Here is a 21373-nt window from a genome sequence, read left to right on the forward strand (position 1 = left end):
GGAAACAACTGGTGCTTGCACAGGGGACCTTTCCTTTCCCAGCACTTTTTACCAGGAATGCAAGAAAACAGCAGCTGTCACCATTTTTTTGCTCACCTTCCCTCTGGATTTTAGTCTGAGGAGTGGTTCAGCTTGAACACAATCCTCATTGTTACCTGGAAATAGAAGGTGAGGTAAGAGAGTTGTGGTTGCTTTTCTTTGTCCTTATCACCACTGTCACTGCTCATTTACCCACCTGCTCTTTCTTGGGAAGGCAAGTAGTGAGAAGAAACAGTTTGTTTTCTTACCTACTGACCATCTGTCTGAGTAGTGGTGAGATCTGGGACCACTGCGTAGACAGAGGTAATGCTTATCACAACTAATTAATATCCCCCCACACCCACTTTCTTGACAGGATAGGTAAGAGAGCAACTATGGCCAGCGGCAGTGCCTTCTTCTCGTTTCTTGCCTCTTGGACTAGAATGCAAAGCTTGTGAATGGGCTGCTGTGGCTAAGGTAATAGCAGCAATGAGATGGGCCCATAAGGGATGTCTTGTCCAAATGACAAGATCATATGATTAAATCCCAACTAGATTTTTGAATTGTTGTGCTCTGCAAGTAGTTCTCTAATTAATACATCATGCCTGAATACAGTAATGCAATTTCTTATACTTACAGTAATGCAATTTCTTATTCTTACTTACAGTAATGCAAGTTACTTATTTAAATTATGAGACATTTGCATTTATCACACGCAGGAACAATTTGTGAAAGTAATCCCATGCCTTAAAACCAGATAATTAGAAACAAATCTGAGTGAAAGTTTCATTGAATTATTTGTTTTAGGTTTTAGTTTCCTACTCTCAGGAGGCTGTCGGGAACATCTAGTTGCTAAGTTTCACTATGCAAGTACCCCATCAGATGTCTCAGCAAAATAAAAGTATGTTAGGTCAACAAGGTATTCTATTTTTGGTACCAAGGAGGAAGAAAGATTTAATCTGAAACCTTCAAAAGTGCCTGTTTCCTTTGTAGAGTATAGGGTGTCTTTAGCATCTTTCTCTTGTTGCAGTGTAAATTTAGAAACTCATCTATTGATTTCATAATATTGAATGCACTGAAAAAGAATATAAAATGATCAGAATTCTACAGTCACTATTTAAAAGTTCCCATAATAATAAACTTGTCAGTAATATGTTGCAGTAGTAATTTCTCAAAATGACCCTAGCCATTTTCAGAAGGGGCTATAAAAGAAGGAAATAACTTTAATAAACTAAGCATAGTACATAGCATTTGAGTGAAGAAAATAAAGGCAATTATTTGAGTACAATGACCAAGGTAGCATGTTTTTATATTCTGCTTTCAATGTCTCACATTTTGTTTTTAATTTTGTTTCAGGTTAATTTATTTGTTTTGCTTTCTGTTATCTGCATTCTTTTGAACCTGGCTGGATTTATCCTTGGATGTCAAGGTGCTCAGTTTGTATCCAGTGTACCTAGATGCATTCTGGTGAGAAGACATTTCACCTAGATAGCACTGAGGTGACAGTACCTATCATTAGGGTTGGGCACAAACTGGCTCACAAGCCAAAATTCAGCACAAACCTGGGCTGGTTTGGAGCCCCCATACTAATGTTAGGGGGAAGTGCTTTGTCTAAACATTTAAAAGACTTCTGTCTGGTTTGGTTTGACTGTTTTGGCCATTTAAACCTAACAGCTGATCGATGCTAGTCTGCAGATGACCTGTTAGGTTTGAATAGCTGCGAGCCATTTTAGCGGTTGGTTTCACTCCCCCCCCCCCCCGCCACCTATTTCAGTCTAATAGCAGGGTGGGTCCATCAGTTAAACCTGTCAATTTTGCTCCCCCACTTCAAAGCAGAGGAAAGAGAAACAGCTGGATTAAATGGTTGGCAGCTATTTAACCCTTCCCAGGCAATCTCCCTCTGGAAGAAAGGAGGATCCAAACTTACTGGTTCAGTTTGGGGCCTTTTGACTTAGTTCAGGGTTCAATTCGGGGGCTGCCCTGAACTGAACTGGATTTTTTCAGTTCATGCCAATCCCTGCCTGTCATACACAACTTTACTAATCTTAGATGCCTCTGAAATGTAAAGACTGCAAATCAAAACTACAAAGCAAAATTCTGTCTCTCATAGTGATTAATGGTCCTACATTCTCTCTTCCTTCAAATCCATCCTCATCTGTACCATAAATCTGGTTTACTTGTTTAGTTCTGATCCCCATCTGGTCTGAAATCTTAGAATGGAATAATGCGTGGGGCCATCACTGAAAACAGCATGTCAGTTTCAGTTTCTCCCCCTCTTTCCTTGTAACATGTAGCATTAGTTACCTTTTGTGTAGTATCATAATCCTCCTCTCCCAATTCCATATCTTCCCCACTGCTGGGTGAAATGGACATTATAATGCTGTGACAAGGGCTGTGATGTTGCAGGAGTCCACAAGGATGATGTTTTTATGGCTGTTACAGCTCTGCCTTCAGTAAATACAACTTAATTTTCTCATGTTCATTTCATGTGCTTGCCTCTTCCCCACCCATTCTTTAGCGGTGTCAAACATGCAGTCTGAAAACCAGGTCCGTCTCCCGCAGGGCTCAAATCCAGCCCATGAGCAGCTTTCTTTTCCAGGGCTGTTCCTGCAGCCACACTGTAGGTTGTTCCCCCCCTCCCAGCTCCCTCAGTAGCTCTTTGCTTCCTGCCTCTTGCCTCGCCCCCTCTCTCTCACAAACACACAGCTCCCTCAGCAGCTGCTTCCTGCTTTGTGCAGGAGAAATACAAAGACAAGTCCCCTCCCCAAGAGAGAGAATCAGCTACTGTGGCAGGTGGTGAGGTCCCCCTCACTGGCAATCTTTAAGCAGCAGTTGGACCAACACTTATCAGGGATGCTGTCGGGTGATCTTGCATTGAGCAGGAAGTTGGACTAGATAGCCTGTATAGCCCCTTTCAACTCTATGATTCTCTTTCTCTTTCACACATACCCACACACAGCTTCTGCTTCCTTCTCTGAGGCTGCTGTTTCTCTTTTGGAGAGGAAGGGAGGGAGAAGAAAGAGAGAGAGAGAAACAAAGTTGAAGTCCTGTGGCAGTTTTAAGACCAACAATATTTTATTCCAGATGGAAACTTTTGAGTACTGCAAGCACACTTCTTCAGAGGGAGAGAGAGTGGGTGGGTGGGTGGATGGATGGATTCTTCTGGCAATCACAGTTTGCATTGAGGAAATTATTTTGGCTAATTCTGTAAAGTTTTTTTAAAGGATTTCTCTGTTCCTATCTGGATTTTATTTTCTTTCAAAAAGACCCTGATTAGGAATTAGAACACTTGGATTGGTTCAAATATCTTGGAGAGCGGAGTGATTTCAGATAACAGCACACATTGGTAATCAGACAGGAAAACTAGCTCTCAATTCAGTTCTGGAGGATGTGTTGTCTTGAGTTTAATTATCAGTGGCAACAGTCTTCCTTTCTAATCCCCCTTTGAAATTCTAATCCCCCTTTGAAATACTGCTACTCTTGGATCAGCAATTGAATGTTGTGGTTTTTAATGTTAGACTTACATTCATTTATTGTTTGCATCCTTCTGGACTGAACCCTCCTGGATAGAATTGAGACCTAAGTTTCCTGTATCATTACCAATGTTGGTGTCTCTCCCTTCTGCATATCATACCTAATCCAATCAAGTCTGCTATTGTCATTCACCTGCTATTGCTATTCAATATCTGAAATCTCCTTTATAAAGGTTGTATCTTCAGTACCTTGTGTTACATTTTATGACATGCACAGCCCGGCCCAACAAAGTGACATTTATGTCAGATCTGGCCCTCATAACAAAGGAATTTGACACCTCTGCCTTACATTATCTCTATACTGTGGGCATTTATATTACATAATCCTTGGGGTAGGAACTTGTATATCTCATGACTGATGAAACTCTGTGTAAAGTGTTATCTGTATGATGGTGTTGAATAAAATGTGCGACTAAAATATAATAATTGCAAAATCAGTTGGTTTTTAGCAAAGTGAAAGCAACACTAATGAAAAACAACCAGCTGTGTATATTCAAAGTGCAATTTTTAAACGCATACATATGTATGTACTTATATGTATATGGGACTTCAGCAGACTTTCAAACTCGTAATAATGAGTATAAATATAGTACATAGTAGGCATAAAGCGCAAATGTCTAAGATAGGGGTGTTGAACTCATTTGTTATGAGGGCTGGTTCTGGCATAAATGAGACCTTATTGGACCAGGCCATGTATGTCAAAACATAATGCCAGGTAGTGGAGATATAAACTTTATTTTTTAAAAAGGGTAAAGGTAGTCCCCTGTGCAAGTACCAGTCGTTTTCGACTCTGGGGTGATGTAGCATTACGACATTTTCACGGCAGACTTTTTACAGGGTGGTTTGCCATTGCCTTCCCTAGTCATCTACACTTTCCCCTCCAGCAAGCTGAGTACTCATTTTACTGACCTTGGAAGGATGGAAGACTGAGTCAACCTTGAGCCGGCTACCTGAACCAGCTTCCACTGGGATTGAACTGAGCTCATGAGCAGAGCTTTGGACTGCAGTACTGCAGCTTTACCACTCTGCGCCATGGGGCTCCTAAACTTTATAAAGGACACAGACAAACACAATTAAAGATGTTTTAAAACTCAAACTAAGATATGCTTAAAACATTAGCACCCTTACAATATTTTGTTTATTTAACAGTCTCTGATAACTGATGCCTCTTGCTCTGAATTATTGGATCAAAATCTGGAGACAGTGTCTGTGCTGTAGCAATCATGAGTATATTGTTCAGGTGTGTATCTGTAAGTTGCAAACATAGTTTTGATTTATAGACGTTCATTATTGAAGTCTCATGGTCAGTGCTTTGAGCCTAAGACCCAAAGGAAAACATGAAATGGCTGGCATTGTGAGCTTTGTATGTAAGTTGCTTGTGTGCTGATCAAGAACATGTGAAGGCACCATGACACAGACTGAGGACTATCTACAAAACAAATCTTCCCCATAAAAATAATTTCAACTCCTATGAGGCAGTGCAAGAAAAGAGAGATAGCAATGCATAGTGGTCAGTATCAAAAACCTCAGTCCGCAAAGAAAACGTGCTGGGTGAGCTTGATCTGGACACACTCTTAGCCTAATCCACCTCATTAGCTTGTTATTCCTCATGTAAATAGTTCACATTGCTTTCCTACTGAGAAAAACCTGGATCATGAGGAAATGAATACAGTGAAAAAGAGGAGGGGAACCCAGTTGCACCTGGGAGAGCCCTAGCCTAACAGCTCAATGAAACTCTCTCTTTCTCTCGGCAAAAAGTTCATACCATGATTAAAATTTTGTTGGTCTTAAAGGTGCTTTGAATCTCTCCCATGCAATTGAGAGAACTGGGTAAGTAAGCTCTCGCTTTTTCCTTCCCTCAGAGCCTCAGAAAGCCTCAGCCTATGAAAGGAAGATAGGTTTGGCTCAGTAGCTCTGCTGTGTGATTGAGAGAGCCTCTGTAGTTTCTATGCAATGGAGAGCCTGGCAAAGCAAGGTTTCTTGCTCCTTAGCTCCTGTGCAAATGAGAGAGCCTGGCAAAGCAAGCTGCAATGCAGAAAAAAGTGAGAAGGAAGCAGTTGATAGTGTGTTGCCATGAGCCTGATAGGAGCCTTGTGGGAGATGGATAAGGCCTGTGGACCACATGCTTTGACACCCGTGGTATAAGATAAATGTAGTTCACGTGCATGAGAAATCTCTTTTCTTACGCATACGAGCCATATAGATACTTACATAATTGCATTCATTGACATTCATTGACAGTTTTTAGAAATAATGGGATTTTTTAAAGGTTTTTTAGATCTATGTTTAGGCATATTTTGTAGCAGTAAAATGATACAATTTATAGATGTGTTGTAAAATGCCTGTACTTTTAAACTGCCAATTCGAAATTCTCATGTTTTTCAATACTGAAGGCTGATGTGGATGAAAGTAAGTTTTGTTTCTGCTGTGAAGAATTTCTGCCAGTAAAATGCACAGAGAAAGAAAATGCACTGAAGCTGTATCCTGTCCAGTCATGCAGTGCTGTTCACCTTCTCCTCAAGGTAAATGAATAATCAATGGAAATGGCACTGTGCTAAATAAAGTGCAACATTAAAAATTCAGTGTAGATAGGTATAATTCCTTGCTGTGTAGTAGTGTCAATTGCTTTCAGATGTACTGCAGCATTCTCATTACTTTCCTTTTTGTGTTGCTTGTTCAGGTCATAGAAAGAGGGTAGAGAAGAACCTACAAGAACAGCCAGGCTGTAAACTCTTATCCTATACAATGATGTAAGGTTTCTCATGTTTTGGTCAAAGGTGAAAGCTCACTGATCTGTCCTTATTTTCAGCTGTCTTGAGCTTCACTGAATTTGACTCCATATACAGATCACATCCATGTTTGGAAATAGATGGCAATGTAATGTGAGAATCAGAATGCATGAATCTGTCTCTGAAAGAATGACTGTGAACTCTGGAGGAGCTTGTAGAGCCTTGGGCCTTTCAGAAATAGATGTAGGCCATCTGATGGGTTATGACTCAGAACTTGGCCTTGTGTCATAAAAGAGCAACATGAGAAGCAATCCTAATATAGTGCACTAGCAGATCTTTGAAAATAATCATAACCTTAACATTATTTTAAGGTGAAAGAAACCTTTTTTTGTTGGCTCCTTGTTGTTTGCATTTCACTAGCAACTAGAAATGTGCACATTAAGGTCTCTATAATGGAACGAAACAGGTTGAAATGATTACAAATAAAAAGAATAATAACAAAATAAATATTTATTGCATGGTGTGCACGATAATCATAGAATCTGAATATCCATTAAAAGCTAGAGCAAGCTTTATGTAAGCTATAATAATTGCACATACAAAGTTGATGGACAAGTCAAAGGACCAACTTAAGGCCTTTTGATTGCTGTTGATGGTTGATGACACACACATCCGGAAATATTGGAAACTTTTTACCAGACATTAACATCCAGGGAGTTGTTTGAGTGAGTTCAGTTACCCTGAGAAGGGATCCATGACTTGTCTTATTAATATATAAAACACTATGCTGCATAGCAACACCTGACCAACATTGATGTATAGTATTTTTTCTGTGTATGTTTTTGTTTGAAAAAATTATATAATTACTGACTACTATAATAATAATAATAATAATAATAATAATAATAATAATAATAATAATAATAATAATAATAATAATAATAATAATAATAATAATAATAATAATAATAAATTTATTTTTATATCCCGCCCTCCCCTGCCAAGGCAGGCTCAGAAGAAGAAGGCCCTAGAGGCCAAAACACATATGTTCTTGTGTTGGTCTTTTGACTCGTCCCATCAACTTTATATGTGCAATTATTATAGCTTATGTAAAGCTTACTCTGTCTTTTAATGCAGTTTGATAATCAGACTCTATGATTTTAACCTGATGGTTGTGCATATAATAAATATTTATTTTGTTATTTTATTTGATGTAGCTTGATCCTTGTAGCATAACCAGTATATTTTGGGTTGAGTTTTTCTCCTGTTTTTCTTTTGTTTGTTAGAAATAAAAATAAACCATTAAAACTATACACAAAAGGTGTACAATTCTGGAGAATATAAGCAAGCTACAGGGCAATATGATAAAACAGTAGCTTGTCTAACATGATCTTGTATTTGCAGGTAGACCACAGAAAGAAGAAGAACATCCATCATGATTACTATTTCTCCATATTTTAAACAGCATAATATAAAGGAGTTCAAAATGTAGATGCTAGCTGCTGACTGACCACTTCTGTTCTTGGAAGTCAAAGAGATTAATGGCTTATGTAAATGCTCATGTGCTTCCTATATGTCAAAAATTCAAAAATCATGTTCATTGGGAAGGCACTGTGTCTCAGTGATACAGCATCTACTTTGTATGTAAAAAGTCCAAGGTTCAGTCCCTGCCATCTCTAGATAAAGGGATCAGGTAGAGGCATCTGTCTGAGACCCTACAGAGCCCTTTCCACTCAAAGTAGACAATTCTAACCCTGATAGATCAGTAATTTGACTCAGTATAAGTATTCATCGTTATACATGTTTATGGCTCACATTTTCATACATTTATTTCTCTTACTACTCTGTTTGCCTTACAGAAAGTTCTCTTTGCTCTCTGTGCTCTGAATGCCTTGACCACAACTGTGTGTTTAGTAGCAGCTGCCCTACGTTACCTGCAGATATTTGCAAGAAGAAGAACCAGCTCGGTAAGTGAGTGAGGCAAAGTTTTTAGATTGCAGTGATACTTCAGAAGTCTGTCATCCATGAAATTGGCTCATGATTCAAGCCTTCAAAAATGGGGGGGAAACCAAAACCTCTAAATTTATTTTGTTAGGAAGAATCCCAAGTTTATGTGGAGGAAGTTGAAGAACAAAGCCACATTTCTGATCCTGAGGATTTCGTGCCGCCTGTACCACCTCCATCATATTTTGCTACATTTTACTCCTGTACTCCTAGGATGAATCACAGGTAAAATATCTCCTGAAGCCAGGGGCTGGGTTGTAATGCATGCATGAATCTTGGTATCAAAACCATAATAATATGTACAGTACATGATTTTGGATGCCATTTTGGAAATCATAAATCAGTTTTAATTAATTAATTAAACTTACATTATAGTCTGCCTTTCTCATTGAGACTCGAAACAAATTACACAGTTTGTTTGTTTGTTTATTTTATTGCATTTATATCCCGCCCTCTCCTGCGGGGCGTAGGGCGGCTAACAACAGTTAACAATTTAATAACAGATTTAAATTATTACAATAAAATATTATTAAAATATTAAAAGCAGTTTTAAATACAGTTTCAGATGGTGTTCTGTCTGGTTCAAAATAATTTATATTAATGCTGTGAGATGGTGGGTACTGCGCACCTCCGTAGGTGTTAGGAGCACCTCCAGTTAGTTATTAAAGGCCTGCATAAACAGGTATATCTTATAGGCCCTGCGGATATCCAGTATAAGGATATCCAGAGTAGGATATCCAGTAAACAGTGTAATAGGATTTGGATGTGGAAATTAAAACTAAGTAAAAATCTGGAAACAAAGCTAAAACAGAACAAAATACACTAAAATACAAAAAAAAAAAGTTCCCTGACAAACTGTAGGGAAAACTGAATGAACCCACTTTCCCCTTGAGGTCAATATGGCCGTAATGGCATCTTAAGGGAATTTCAGGAATAGTTTTGAATGTTCCCAGATGCAGAGATCAAACTGTTATCCCTGCTTCTGTACAGGTACCCCAACCCTGTGCTTCCTTCCCCATAGCCCCTCATTCATTGTTTTACTGGTAGCAGTATGATAGATCTATATATAGTATACTGAATCAAGTAAGCCGGAATTCCTCAGCAGTCTTAGACAGATTACTATAGTAAAAAGTCTTTCACCTTGTGGATTTAATTTTCTTGTACTGTATAAAGAATATCCCTCTACTGGATATTGTTTTAAGCTAAGGGACTGGACTGGAAGGAGGAGAGAATGATGTTATTTTTACTTAATTATAATAAAAATAATATAGTTTTTGGCAAGTATGTGGTTTCCCTGTTTAGTATGAATTTAGTGTTATTATAATATTTATGTATTTACCATCCTTTTTGCGATTAGGGATCAGGATGCTGTAGATAAAATAATAATAATTACAAAAGTTTGAAACTCTGAGCACTTTCTGTAAAAGTAAGAATGAATGAATCAATAAAAGGGGCAACAAAGTAGGAAAGGAAGATAAGGCTGTTATATTCACAGAGATAACTGATGGATATTAGGATGGTATCATGACTTGGCAAACTGTAATGGGAAATTTGACAAAGGAAACAATCATAATGTAAAAGTAATAAATGTGGTTCACAAGGTTTAGTAAATCATTAAACCAGTTGAATGCCATGGTTGTTTAGGTCTTACTTGATGATTCTCAGAAAATAACATGGAAAAAGGGATCCGAGCTTGATGTCTCTGTTATAAGATGAATCTATATGGAGATTACCACTAATATAGGAAAATGCTAGTGAATTACCCAAACCCCAGGCCGAACCTGGAGTTTTCCTTGAGTTATAATTTTTCTACAGAGTACATAAATTAATTCTACTGGAGAAAATGGCAGCTTTTGGATGGTAGACCATATGGCATCACATCCCTGCTGAGCTTTCTTCCCCATGCCGGAACTCCATGTCTGCCATGCACCCTCTCCAAATCTTCACAACTCCCCAAGCTGGAGTTGGCAAAACTATGAAGTTATGCTGTAAAATGCGAGCATTAATTTTATTTAAAAGTCATGAGTTAGCCAGTTAGTTCCTATAGCCAAAGACAGAAAAAAAAAGAGTAGTACTGAGGAACTACAATAATAGCTGTATGTTAGGAAGACTAATATGCAGGGGGAGGGCTGTGGTTCAGCGATAGAGCATCTGCTTGGCCTGCAGAAGGTCCCAGGTTCAATCCCTGACACCCCCAGTTAAAAAGATAATGATTATGTTGGAAATATGTATCTGTTTTGTATGTCCTTTGCAATGTTCTAAAGTTCCAGTCATTATAGGGTTAACACTGTGCCTGATTCTCTATTGTCTGCATGACCTGGAAAGAAGATACTGACTGCGGTCAATCAAGGTCTAGAAGCAGGAAAACCTGTTTTGTTTGTTTGGTCATTTAGTCAGGTGACTTCCTTTGTTCAGGCAGAGAGGTCAAGAAGAAGGCGGAAGTGGTCTTCCATTAAGCACATGATTTTCTAGTGTGAGGATGTAGTTCTATAGTGTTTGTTATTTTCACCTCCCAGTACCCTTTCCCTGTAGAAATAAATATGTTTTTGCTTTTTCATGTTAAATGCCTCTCAGTGATCATTTAATCCAGTGATCCATCGCACTGTTTGAGATAAAGAAATAGAATTTCAAACAGAATTCCTTATCAGATTATTATTATCTTCATTTATAGCCAACCTTTCTCACTGAGACTGAAAACATCTTACGAAAGATTCAAAGCAATTCAATGAGACAGCCAGGGCCTCCAATAAACAATGTAATAGGTTACAGAGAAAAGAAAACAATGCAAACAAAATTCTAAAGCCACAAAAAACATCCCATAATGAAGAAAGGTGATTACAAAGGTAGTTGGTGAAAGACCACAATTTGAGACCCTGGAAAGCTGCTGCTGGTCAAATTAGACAATACTGAGCTTGGTGACTGAGTGGTTTGATTCAGTATAAGGCATCTTCCTTCACATGTCCGTGCAGCCTGATCCTATGCATGTTATACTCAGAAGTCTGACAATGTCCAATAATCTTTACTTATGAGTAGGTATGAATAGGATTCCACTTCTTGTTTATTTACTGTGTGAGCTCATAAATTTATATTTACCACAGTGCTAAAGAGAATTTGGTATTGCTGGGCATTTTGTACCCACCGCAGCTGAGTAGAGCCTCAAAAGTTTTTGTAACTGGCAGGTAGGGCTTTAGGCTTTGTCTCTCCCTCCCCATAAAACTGGAATAAAATAAATAAAAATAATTTACTACTATCATAAATTGAAGATTGTAGGAAGCACTGATGTTTTTAAACAGCAGTAGAAGATATTTAATTTCCTGTCTTGATAAATTCGGAGAGGCCTCACAGTGCCATCCTAAAACACCGAAGTGGGCTTTAGAAGCATATAACTCTGCTTAGCAATGCACTGTCACTCTGCTGGGTGACTTCTCCAGCAGCCCACACTGTGAGATTTTCCTCCAGAGTTGCTCTCCTCCACCCCCTTTCCAGTTCTGCCTCTCTCTTAAAACGAAGCATGTTGATAAACGGTTCTAGCAGTATGGTGTGCGTATTAGGAAAAATAGCTCAATCATTCTCTTTTAAAGAGAAACACCTTGTGATGGAAATGCCATTTGGGCAGCATATATCTCAGCATCATTATGCAAATACATACAAATAGCATGAACCCTCCATAACTTTTGTAATTCCAGGGGCCAAATGTAATCCATATGGAATGTATTTTTTCTTAGGCATTCATTTCTTAGTTTGTTTGCTTCACTGCTTGGTAAACACAAATGCTTGCTTTTATACATGCTGAGCATTTCAGCTGCTACCTGCAATCTTGTTGTCTTAACAGAAGAGAAAATACTAATTAAGTAATTGCTTATTAAGATAACCATATTAACTGCTAAGGCTTGCACAAGAGCTTCCATAGGAAGTATACAGAACTAGAGAAACAAAACAAACATTTCACTAGGTTTGAAGACAGCAGTGTAATTGCTGATAAAATAGAATTTCATTTCTCTGTGGTGAATTATATATTTTAGTAGTTTTGTTTAACGTTTTGTTCAGGATATAGTTTAGTAGTTTTGTTTAACGTTTTGTTCAGGATAGAAATCTTCTGCAAATTCAGCTCTGCACAGACAGCTCTAGATGTATGAACATTATTTTATGTTCTTATTCTAACAACATGATAACTGATAATCTTATTGATTCTAACAATTTCTTAATTGATAATCCTATGTACACTTATCAGGAAAAATAATTTGGTACAGTCCTCCCTAACAAGCTGCGAGTCGTCTTCTTGGGAAAGGTTCCAAAGCTGCTGAGTAATTGTGTTGTCTGAAGGCCCATAGTGCAAATTCAGCTCAGCAGCTGAAGTTGCTCATGTTGAGCTCAGCTCAGTAGTTGAAGTTGCTTGTGCATCCTAGAATTTAAATTGTTGAATCCAGGGCTTCTGAGATCTTTAGGGTTGGCCATGTTTAGTAGCTGGATAAGAGACCACTATGAAAGACAGGTTACTGGTCAGAGCAAGGTAATGGCATAGCACCTCTGCTCCTCTTACGCCTTCAAAACCATAAGTGGTAAAAAAATCATAAGTGTGTAATGACTTGATGGCACTTAATATTATTTCTTATATTTAAAATTATTTCTATTAAATGAAACATATCTACACATAAACACACATAAACACATAGGGAAGATGAATATAAGAGATAGTGAAGAAATGCCAAACCCAAAAATTCAACAAAACAACACATCTAGGACAAGGTCTTATTGAAATACCACAGTGGCCAAGTTCAAGGTCTTGTTACACCTAGAAATGTAAAATTTCTGGAAATTTTGAACTATGGGGGGGGAAAACCTATTAGTTTTGTATTAGCAACATTGTGAATATACCCAGAAAACTACAAGCTGATGCATCCTAGCACATGTGCGACTAGCCTAGGACTTTGCTTGGTGCCTGGAGAGCCAATGCCTATTGGGTCTCCTGCTTCCAGGACTTTCCTCACTGCCCTATGCTGAGGACACTTGCAGTATGCAGAGCGGATCCTCAGGACTTAAATGAGTGCCTTAAACCGATCCTTTTTCCTACACAGTTTTAAGGACTTATTTTATGTGCTGCCCAGAGGTGATCCGTTAACTGCCCAGCTCTATGGACTTCTAAGTGTGTGGATGCATGTAAAGTGTATGCATGTGTGCACTGCCATCCCAGTAAAAGGAAAATGCAGGAAGGTAGCCCTATCAGTTCAGAAACAGTCCTGACCTATCCTGACATTCCCTCCCCAGACAAACGCGTTCAGAAAGGCCTCGGGACGATGGCCGGACTTCATGAGACTCTTCCCTTGCATTCTAGGCAGGCTCAGTCCTTTTGCAAGGTTCTGGCCCTCTAGGTGTGGCTGGAGAGTCTGCGCTGAATGATAGAGCGGGAGCATCCCAACCCACAATATAGAAATGCTCTCTAGAGCCGTTCACACAAGTCAACAGTCACTCATTCATTCACACAACAGCCTAGCTAGCAAGACTTTCTGGATGGTGTAATCCCACGTCTGGCTGTTTGAAGACACGGGTGTCGACTCGCATGTATTCACACCGTCAGGGTTGCCTAATGCTTTCTCCACCAATATCTGTAAGCCAAAATGCCCTCAAAACGAGGATGGAGAATTGTCAGGTGGGCACCTGGCTTAATCAGGATCTTTTACCTGTGTATACAGGATTCCCTGTCCAGAAATTAATGCTTAAAAATATTAGAGACTCTAATTAAGTAAAACAATTAAAATTTATTCCAGAAAAATATAGGCTTCCATACAAGATAAAATACTCATAAAATCATACATGCAGTCCTAAGAAAAGTAGATAGATAGGGAAACACATGGGTAGATGAACAGGGTGATATTTACTGATCGTAGTCTTCAAGAAGGCTCCAATGGCAATGATAGAGGATGGGGGAAATGGGACCCTCAACTGGCCAAGAATTGGGGATGGATCTAGACAGTGGAGATAGGGTACTGCTAGAGTCACACCTTAGTGGAGTTGGGTCAGAGGTTAAATAGACTACCTTAGACCCTCGGGGGATGGGAGGTACGCGGGAGGAGAAAGGGGAGGCTCTGCAGTGACCATAAGGGCTGGACTTCTGCAGTAGCCAATAGCAAGTTAATTGGTGGCACCTAATTGGGTGCCCATGACTGACCAATGGACAAGCTTGGTCCAGGGGTACTGGATGAACGTTCAGGTTGCAATGGACCAGCTTGAGGCTCCAAAATGACAGTTGGGAAGAAGAATGGGGGAGATTACTGGGTGGGGAGATGCTTAAGACTATTAAACTTATCTAAAAGGGTGACAATAGAGAGTCAAATCATTGCCTAGGTAACACCCGGTTTACACAGGAACTTGGCTCTGGCTGAAGATGGTCTTCCTCTTCTTTAGTCTTCTTCGTGGCACCAGACTTTGTCTTGGGTTTCGTTGGTCAAAGGCTTGGGTGGTCTGGCAGGATCCATGCCTGGATAAGCTTGATGGTTCCATGGGTGGCTCACATCTGTTGCGTACGTGTGCCTCCAGCTGTCCTGAAATGGAGTCTTAGTACTGCTGGAGAATAGCTGGTGTTAGCCTCCCAAAGTGGATTCTGTGGTCAAGGGTGAAAACCGCTTGGTCTGGATAGCTCCTAACGGCGCGTTTTTCCTCTGCTCCAAGATAGAGATGGCATTGCTGGCGCTCTTCCCGAAACACGGAGCGCTGCTGTAGCATTGTGGCTGTTAGTAGTCATAAGTCCTTTCCATTCTGGTAGGCAAACCCACGTCCTTCTGTCAGATGTGTGAGAGCTCTGTCTCCAGGCACTCTGGCACCCACACGGGTGACTACAATGTTCTGAAAATTAGGGGCATTTCCTTACAGCTCAGCAATTTCATTGAATGCCCACGAGTTCTTGTATTGTGAGAAAGAGAAAAAAGTACTTCTTTCGCTACTTTCTCCATCCCATGCATAATCTTGTAAACCTCTATCATGTCACCCTGTAGTCGACGTTTCTCCAAGCTAAATAGCCCCAAGTGTTTTAACCTTTCTTCATAGGGAAAGTGTTCCAACCCTTTAATCATTCTAGTTGCCCTTTTCTGGACTTTTTCCAATGCTATAATATTCTTTTTGAGGTGCGGTGACCAGAACGGCACACAGTATTCCAAATGAGACTGCACCATCGATTTATACAGGGACATTATGATACTGGCTGATTTGTTTTTAGTTCCCTTCGTAATAATTCCCAGCATGGTATTGGCCTTTTTTATTGCAATCGCACACTGCCTTGACATTTTCAGTGAGTTATCTGCCACGACCCCAAGATCTCTCTCTTGGTCAGTCTCTGCCAGTTCACACCCCATCAACTTGTATTTGTAGCTGGGATTCTTGACCCCAATGTGCATTACTTTGCGCTTGACTACATTGAACCTCATCTGCCACGTTGACGCCTATTCACCCAGTCTCAACAGATCCCTTTGGAGTGCTTCACAATCCTCTCTGGTTCTCACCCCCCTGAACAATTTAGTGTCATCTGCAAACTTGGCCACTTCACTCCTTACTCCCAACTCCAAATCATTTATGAACAAGTTAAAGAGCATGGGACCCAGTACTGAGCCCTGCGGCACCCCACTGCTTACCGCCCTCCACTGCGAAGATTGCCCATTTATACTCACTCTCTGCTTCCTATTACGCAGCCAGTTTTTGATCCACAAGAGGACCTGTCCTTTTACTCCATGTCTCTTGAGCTTTCTAAAGAGCCTTTGATGAGGAACTTTATCAAAAGCTTTCTGGAAGTCAAGGTAAACAACATCTATTGGGTCTCATTTGTCCACATGTTTGTTCACCCCCTCAAAGAAATGTAACAAGGTTAGTGAGGCAAGATCTTCCCTTACAGAACCCATGCTGAGTCTTCCTCAATAACTTGTGTTATTGACACTTGAATTCTTACAGCAGTACACCTGGCAGAGATAGAGTTGCACTATGATTTTATGGTTGGTAGCATACCTCCTCATCGTCATTTGATATATAGCTTATCCTGATTCATTCATTACTTTCAGAGCTAGGCTGTTTTTTCCTCAAGTATCCTGATCCATGCTGCACAGTGATATGTAACATGACCTTGAAGGCAATTTCTGTGGGGTGCATCCACCTACATCTTCTTTACCCTGTTACCCTTCATACAGTTGATGTGACATAGATACTTACTTTTAAAACACACCCCAGAACAAGTAGAAAACAACTACTAGTTTACTATACTGTGCTGCATAGCTTGATCACTCTGCAGCCAACTTTATTTTGTATGTGTGTTTTTTTCTTTTGTCCTTCCCTCTGAGATAATAAATTATATGTGATCACAGTCCTTTATAGTATTTGGGAGAGGCAGTAACAGATATAGGCTCACAAAGAGAAAGTGGAAATTGCTTGATCTAATGGAAAGTAAATTGCTTTTCTAGAGTGAACGACTAATCAAATGCTGGCCACCCCTGCCCCCACACTTAGTCTGACTGATACTGCATGAGTCATTGCTACAGGAACTTCCATCATCACCACAGAAATCAAGGAATGAAGAACAGAACCAAATGAACATTCATTGAAAGACTGAACAGGAAATGTCTCTCTTCCTTTTCCTAGCCCCACATTTAACTTTATTCATCAACCAGCATATCCTAGTTTTAAATCACAAAATCTAAAAAGAGAGAGAGTGTGTGAGATCCCATGCAGTAACTAATAGGTGCATATGGAAGCTCTGCAGTTACATGGTATGCTACAAATGGAGGTACTGTTTGTTGAGAATCTGACTTTTCAGCAACAGGAAATGAAGTTTCAGTGTTTGGAAAAAACATGTTTCTTGCAACTTCAGAGCTTACTGGTGGGGGAATTATTGAATAGCATATGCAAAACTGGGGACATTAAATACTAATTTTAGCCTTCCTTATGAACCCAGTCTAAGTTCCAAAAATTGTTTCCTTGATAAAGAGACATGTTCAGTTGTTTTGATATGGAGCGTAATTTCTGTTCTGGATTGGATCCAGAGGTGCCATTCTGCATGTTGACAGTGACTTCCCCTCATGGATTGGCTGATTTATACTTTGCTTTGGAGTGTTATATGGAAAAAGTGAAACTGAATCCAAAAGTGATGTTCTGTTAGCACAAATGAAAGCATGGGGCTGCAGCTGTACAAGTTCTTCCATAAGCATTTGAACAAGAATGCTAGCAGCTTTTTTCTTTCTTACATTAGATCCAACCCTATTCATTTATTTAATTGTACCAGCCTTGTAATGACTAGATTTGATGCAGAATACCATGAAACTTTGGACTTGCTATGTTTTTCTCCCTGTCCACTCTCCTTGGCTGTACTTTGGACTAATTTGTCCAAAGTTTGGTGTGAAATGCAAATTTCCAAGCTTTCAAGTAACTGCAGTGATGCCTTCAGGATCATAGATGGTATTGTGTAATTGTAATGGCATTGCCATGCCTTGGGTCTGGGGAATCCTTCTGTCATAGCCTTTAGGCTGTAAATGAAGTTCTTCTGACCACCACTCCACAATATGTCCCTTACTGGAGAGGTGTGTGGGAAGGGAGAAAGTTGGCAGGAGCACTGTTATGGTTCAGAAGCTGTAACAACTTTTCATGTGTGGTATGTCTTGGGAAGGTGAAGACAAGGGAACTCAGTGTCTTTATTCATCTTATTTAAACATAGATGATAGGTGAAAAATAGAAAACATTTTTTTTTCCTTCTTGGACTTTGTATTGTCACACTCAAGAGATCTAGCTTCAGAACATTTTAGAGTTCTCTTTGGACTACAGAATTTACTTTCACAGCATCTCCTCCTAATCTCTAACATTAGAATGAATTCCATTAGATAAGAGGTGTTAATCTCTGATCTAATTGCTTTTTTGATAAGGTGTTGGTGTCCAGCTTCTCACAGGCTGATTATGTATGTAATCTATTAAATATTCACTTGAAAATCCTTGAAATAAGCTTAAAATCCTTGAAATAAGCTTAAAAATATTAAACAGAATTTATCCATAGTGCCTCATAGAAAACCTTGATTTTGACCATCATATACCTTAATGTTTTTTTATTTTCAATGGTAATGAGGGCAGAGAATGTTAAATATAGTAGGAAATGTGAAATACTAGGCTAATTGCATGCAATCAAAACTGACATTTATGGGACACAGTAGACTCATAACAGTTTGCAGTTTCACTTAAGAAAACCTAGAATGCATTCACAGATAACCAGCACATCAGAGAGGGATGTAATGAATATTTCAAGACTTCTGCGATGGATTTTGCAACTATATGCTCTAGAGTTAGCTATGCAGCAAGACAGTTTTAGGCACCTGGAACCTAACCATGAGCAAACAAACTGAAAAGTGTGATTAACATTATTGGCACAAGGTTATATGGGAAAGGATCACCTTAGACATTAGACTTCTTCCAGGCAAGTGTTGCCAGATGCTTCAGCTGTGTACAAATCTTTCCGCTGACCATGCTATTATTGCCTAGCCTTGTGGACCTAATTTTCAGCATTAATTTGGCTGAGAACCACCTGTTCTTTAGTTGCATGCAGAACATTTTGAACTGCCCCTTCCTTGGTTATTTTATAGTCATAGTAATTTTTTTCATCTGTGTTCTGCAAATCACTCTTCATTAGTTTGTGGAAGCATCATGGAAATCTTTGTGAGTACCTTCCACACAAAATGTAAGTGATCTTTGTAACCGCTACAAGTCTTTCTCTTAGGATGCTGGGTTCAGATATCATTCCACTACCACATATTTATGGAGCCAGAATTAAAGGAGTTGAGATTTTCTGCCCCCTTGATCCCCCACCACCTTATGAAGCTGTGGTGAGCCAGATCAGTCATGAGCAGGTACTACCTACTGTGTTCCAGATGGTTAACATGCTGTCACAATGGACCTGGATATGTTGTCACATGCTTCAGCCAATCAAATTTTCACTCTTAGTGTATATGTTTGCTTACAGATAAGCAAATTTGCACTCCTAGTGTATATTTCTACTTACAAATAAGATCAGTATGTTCAGGGGTACTAAAAATATTGACTTACTTCAGACTAGGTGTACTTGAATGTGCAATTTATTTTTATTATATATTACAGCCCCTAAATTTGACATTTAATACATCATAAGTCCTGTTATATTTGATGGCTACTTGAACTTTTAAAAATGAAGTGAATGTTTTCTGCTTTTGGCATACCTTTAGAATGTTAAACATTTCTGTAGGGTTGAGGTACTCTTCCATTTTTCCATACTGGAGCAATAGAGGGGTTTCTGATCATGGAATCTGGGCTTTTTGCCTAGTTGCAGTTAGTTCAAGAGCCCCATGGCGCAGAGTGGTAAGCTGCAGTACTGCAGTCCAAGCTCTCCTCACAACCTGAGTTTGATCCTGGCAGAAGCTGGGTTCAGGTAGTTGACTCATGATTGACTCAGCCTTTCATCCTTCCTAGGTCGGTAAAATGAGTACCCAGCTTGCTGGAGAGAAAGTGTAGATGACTGAGGAAGGCAATGGCAAACCACCACGTAAAAAGTCTGTGAAAACACACTGGTGTTTGCACAGGGGATTACCTTTACATTTAGTTAGTTCCTCTGCAAGCAGGGACTAATAGTGATATACTTGCTGCCTCTTTAAATGTTGTGAGTTTGGGGTGAGGTGCTTGTTTTATTGTTTACTCTTTTTTATATTGAAAAGCTGCTCAAGCTGTGAATTGGAGATTTGGATATTGTTCTTATGGATAGATTTTATTCAACTGAAAATTTCTCAACAATCTCTTATTGTCATATTAAAGTTTGTTTGAACATTGTTAATTTTATGTTTAGGAAAGCACATTTCAAGTTACAGAAACAGTTAGTGGTCCAGCAGGTCAAAATGATACACAATTACCCCCAGGTAAGATTTGATAATATAAAGTTTTGAAAAAGAACCCACTTGATTTTGAAAGTGTAGGGTTAGTTTTAATAATGAACTGCAAAGGAGCATGTTAATTAATCACCCTCCCCACTGTCTTAGTTTAAAGTCTCTCTTTAGACTCATCCCTATAACAGTGGTTTCTAGAAACAATCTGCTGGTTTGTTTGCATGCTATACTAGGATTTAAACAATGCAGCACAAATTTTGCCTTAATACGTTTGTTCTGTGTCTGACAGAACATTCTGTCTCACTGGAATATTTGCCTGCAGTTTAAAAACATAATTTAGATTTAAACCCGGTACAATAGAGTGGTTAGAGGATCAGACTCAGTTTGAAATCCCCACTTATCCATGAAGCTCCCTGGATGATCTTGAAATATATCGTGATAGTACTGCGCAATGTTGACAAACAAATAGTATGCATACAACTGTCTTACCTAGACCTGGATGGCCTGGGCTAGCCTGATTTTTGTCAGATCTTAGAAGCTAAATAGGGTCAACCGTGTTACTACTTGGGCATAGGTAGCAGTGGTCAAAATGAAGTTCAATCTATTTGACCTTGGACTGCAGCAAGAATCGCAAATGACACTTCAATGCACCATCTCTCACATTCTCCCCTTTCCAAGGCAGAGATATAATGTTTGTTCTATGCCCATCTGAAAGGATGATGTCGTTCAGGTTGTTTGGGGCCATTACAAAGGACAGCAGCTTGGCAAGGTGGTCCAGATCTATAGAAAGAAGTATGTCATCTACATTGAACATGTACAGTGTGGAAGGCCAATGGCACAACTGTTCATGTGGGCATCCACCCTAGCAAGGTGGTCATCACAAGACTAAAGCTAGATAAGGATCATGAAAAGAACTTCGAATGTAAAGCAAAGTCTCACCAAGTTGGAAAGGAGAAGGGAAAATACAAGGAAGGAACAATTGAAAAGATGCAAGAATAAAATAGACTCCTTGGTGATTTTCATTAAAATTCCACTGAAATGAAAAAAAAAAAACCCAGTGGTTACTACTTGGATGAGAGACCACCAAGGAAATCTGGGGGTATTATGCAGAGACAGTTGATGACAAACCACCTCTCTATTTGTCTCTTGCCTTGAAAACTGTACGAGGTCACCATAAATCAGCAGTGACTTGATGGCACTTCCAACCACTAGAGCCTTATTCCTT

The 21373-nt window shown here is 39.4% G+C and overlaps 1 protein-coding gene and 1 pseudogene across 1 annotated transcript in view; both read left to right on the top strand.

The window, feature by feature from the left end:
- ENTREP1 (endosomal transmembrane epsin interactor 1) overlaps positions 1-21373 on the top strand; it is a 43642-nt gene that overhangs the window by 16165 nt on the left and 6104 nt on the right. The window contains exons 3-8 of the mRNA XM_060237441.1: positions 1375-1485; positions 5945-6073; positions 8140-8247; positions 8376-8509; positions 19017-19146; positions 20112-20181. Of these exons, the coding sequence (XP_060093424.1) occupies positions 1375-1485; positions 5945-6073; positions 8140-8247; positions 8376-8509; positions 19017-19146; positions 20112-20181 (682 nt within the window). The remainder of the gene's footprint in view (positions 1-1374; positions 1486-5944; positions 6074-8139; positions 8248-8375; positions 8510-19016; positions 19147-20111; positions 20182-21373) is intronic.
- On the top strand, positions 20600-21201 carry LOC132569837 (large ribosomal subunit protein uL24-like; annotated as a pseudogene).

This window comes from Heteronotia binoei, chromosome 4, assembly GCF_032191835.1.
Source record: "Heteronotia binoei isolate CCM8104 ecotype False Entrance Well chromosome 4, APGP_CSIRO_Hbin_v1, whole genome shotgun sequence".
Lineage (NCBI taxonomy): Eukaryota > Metazoa > Chordata > Lepidosauria > Squamata > Gekkonidae > Heteronotia > Heteronotia binoei.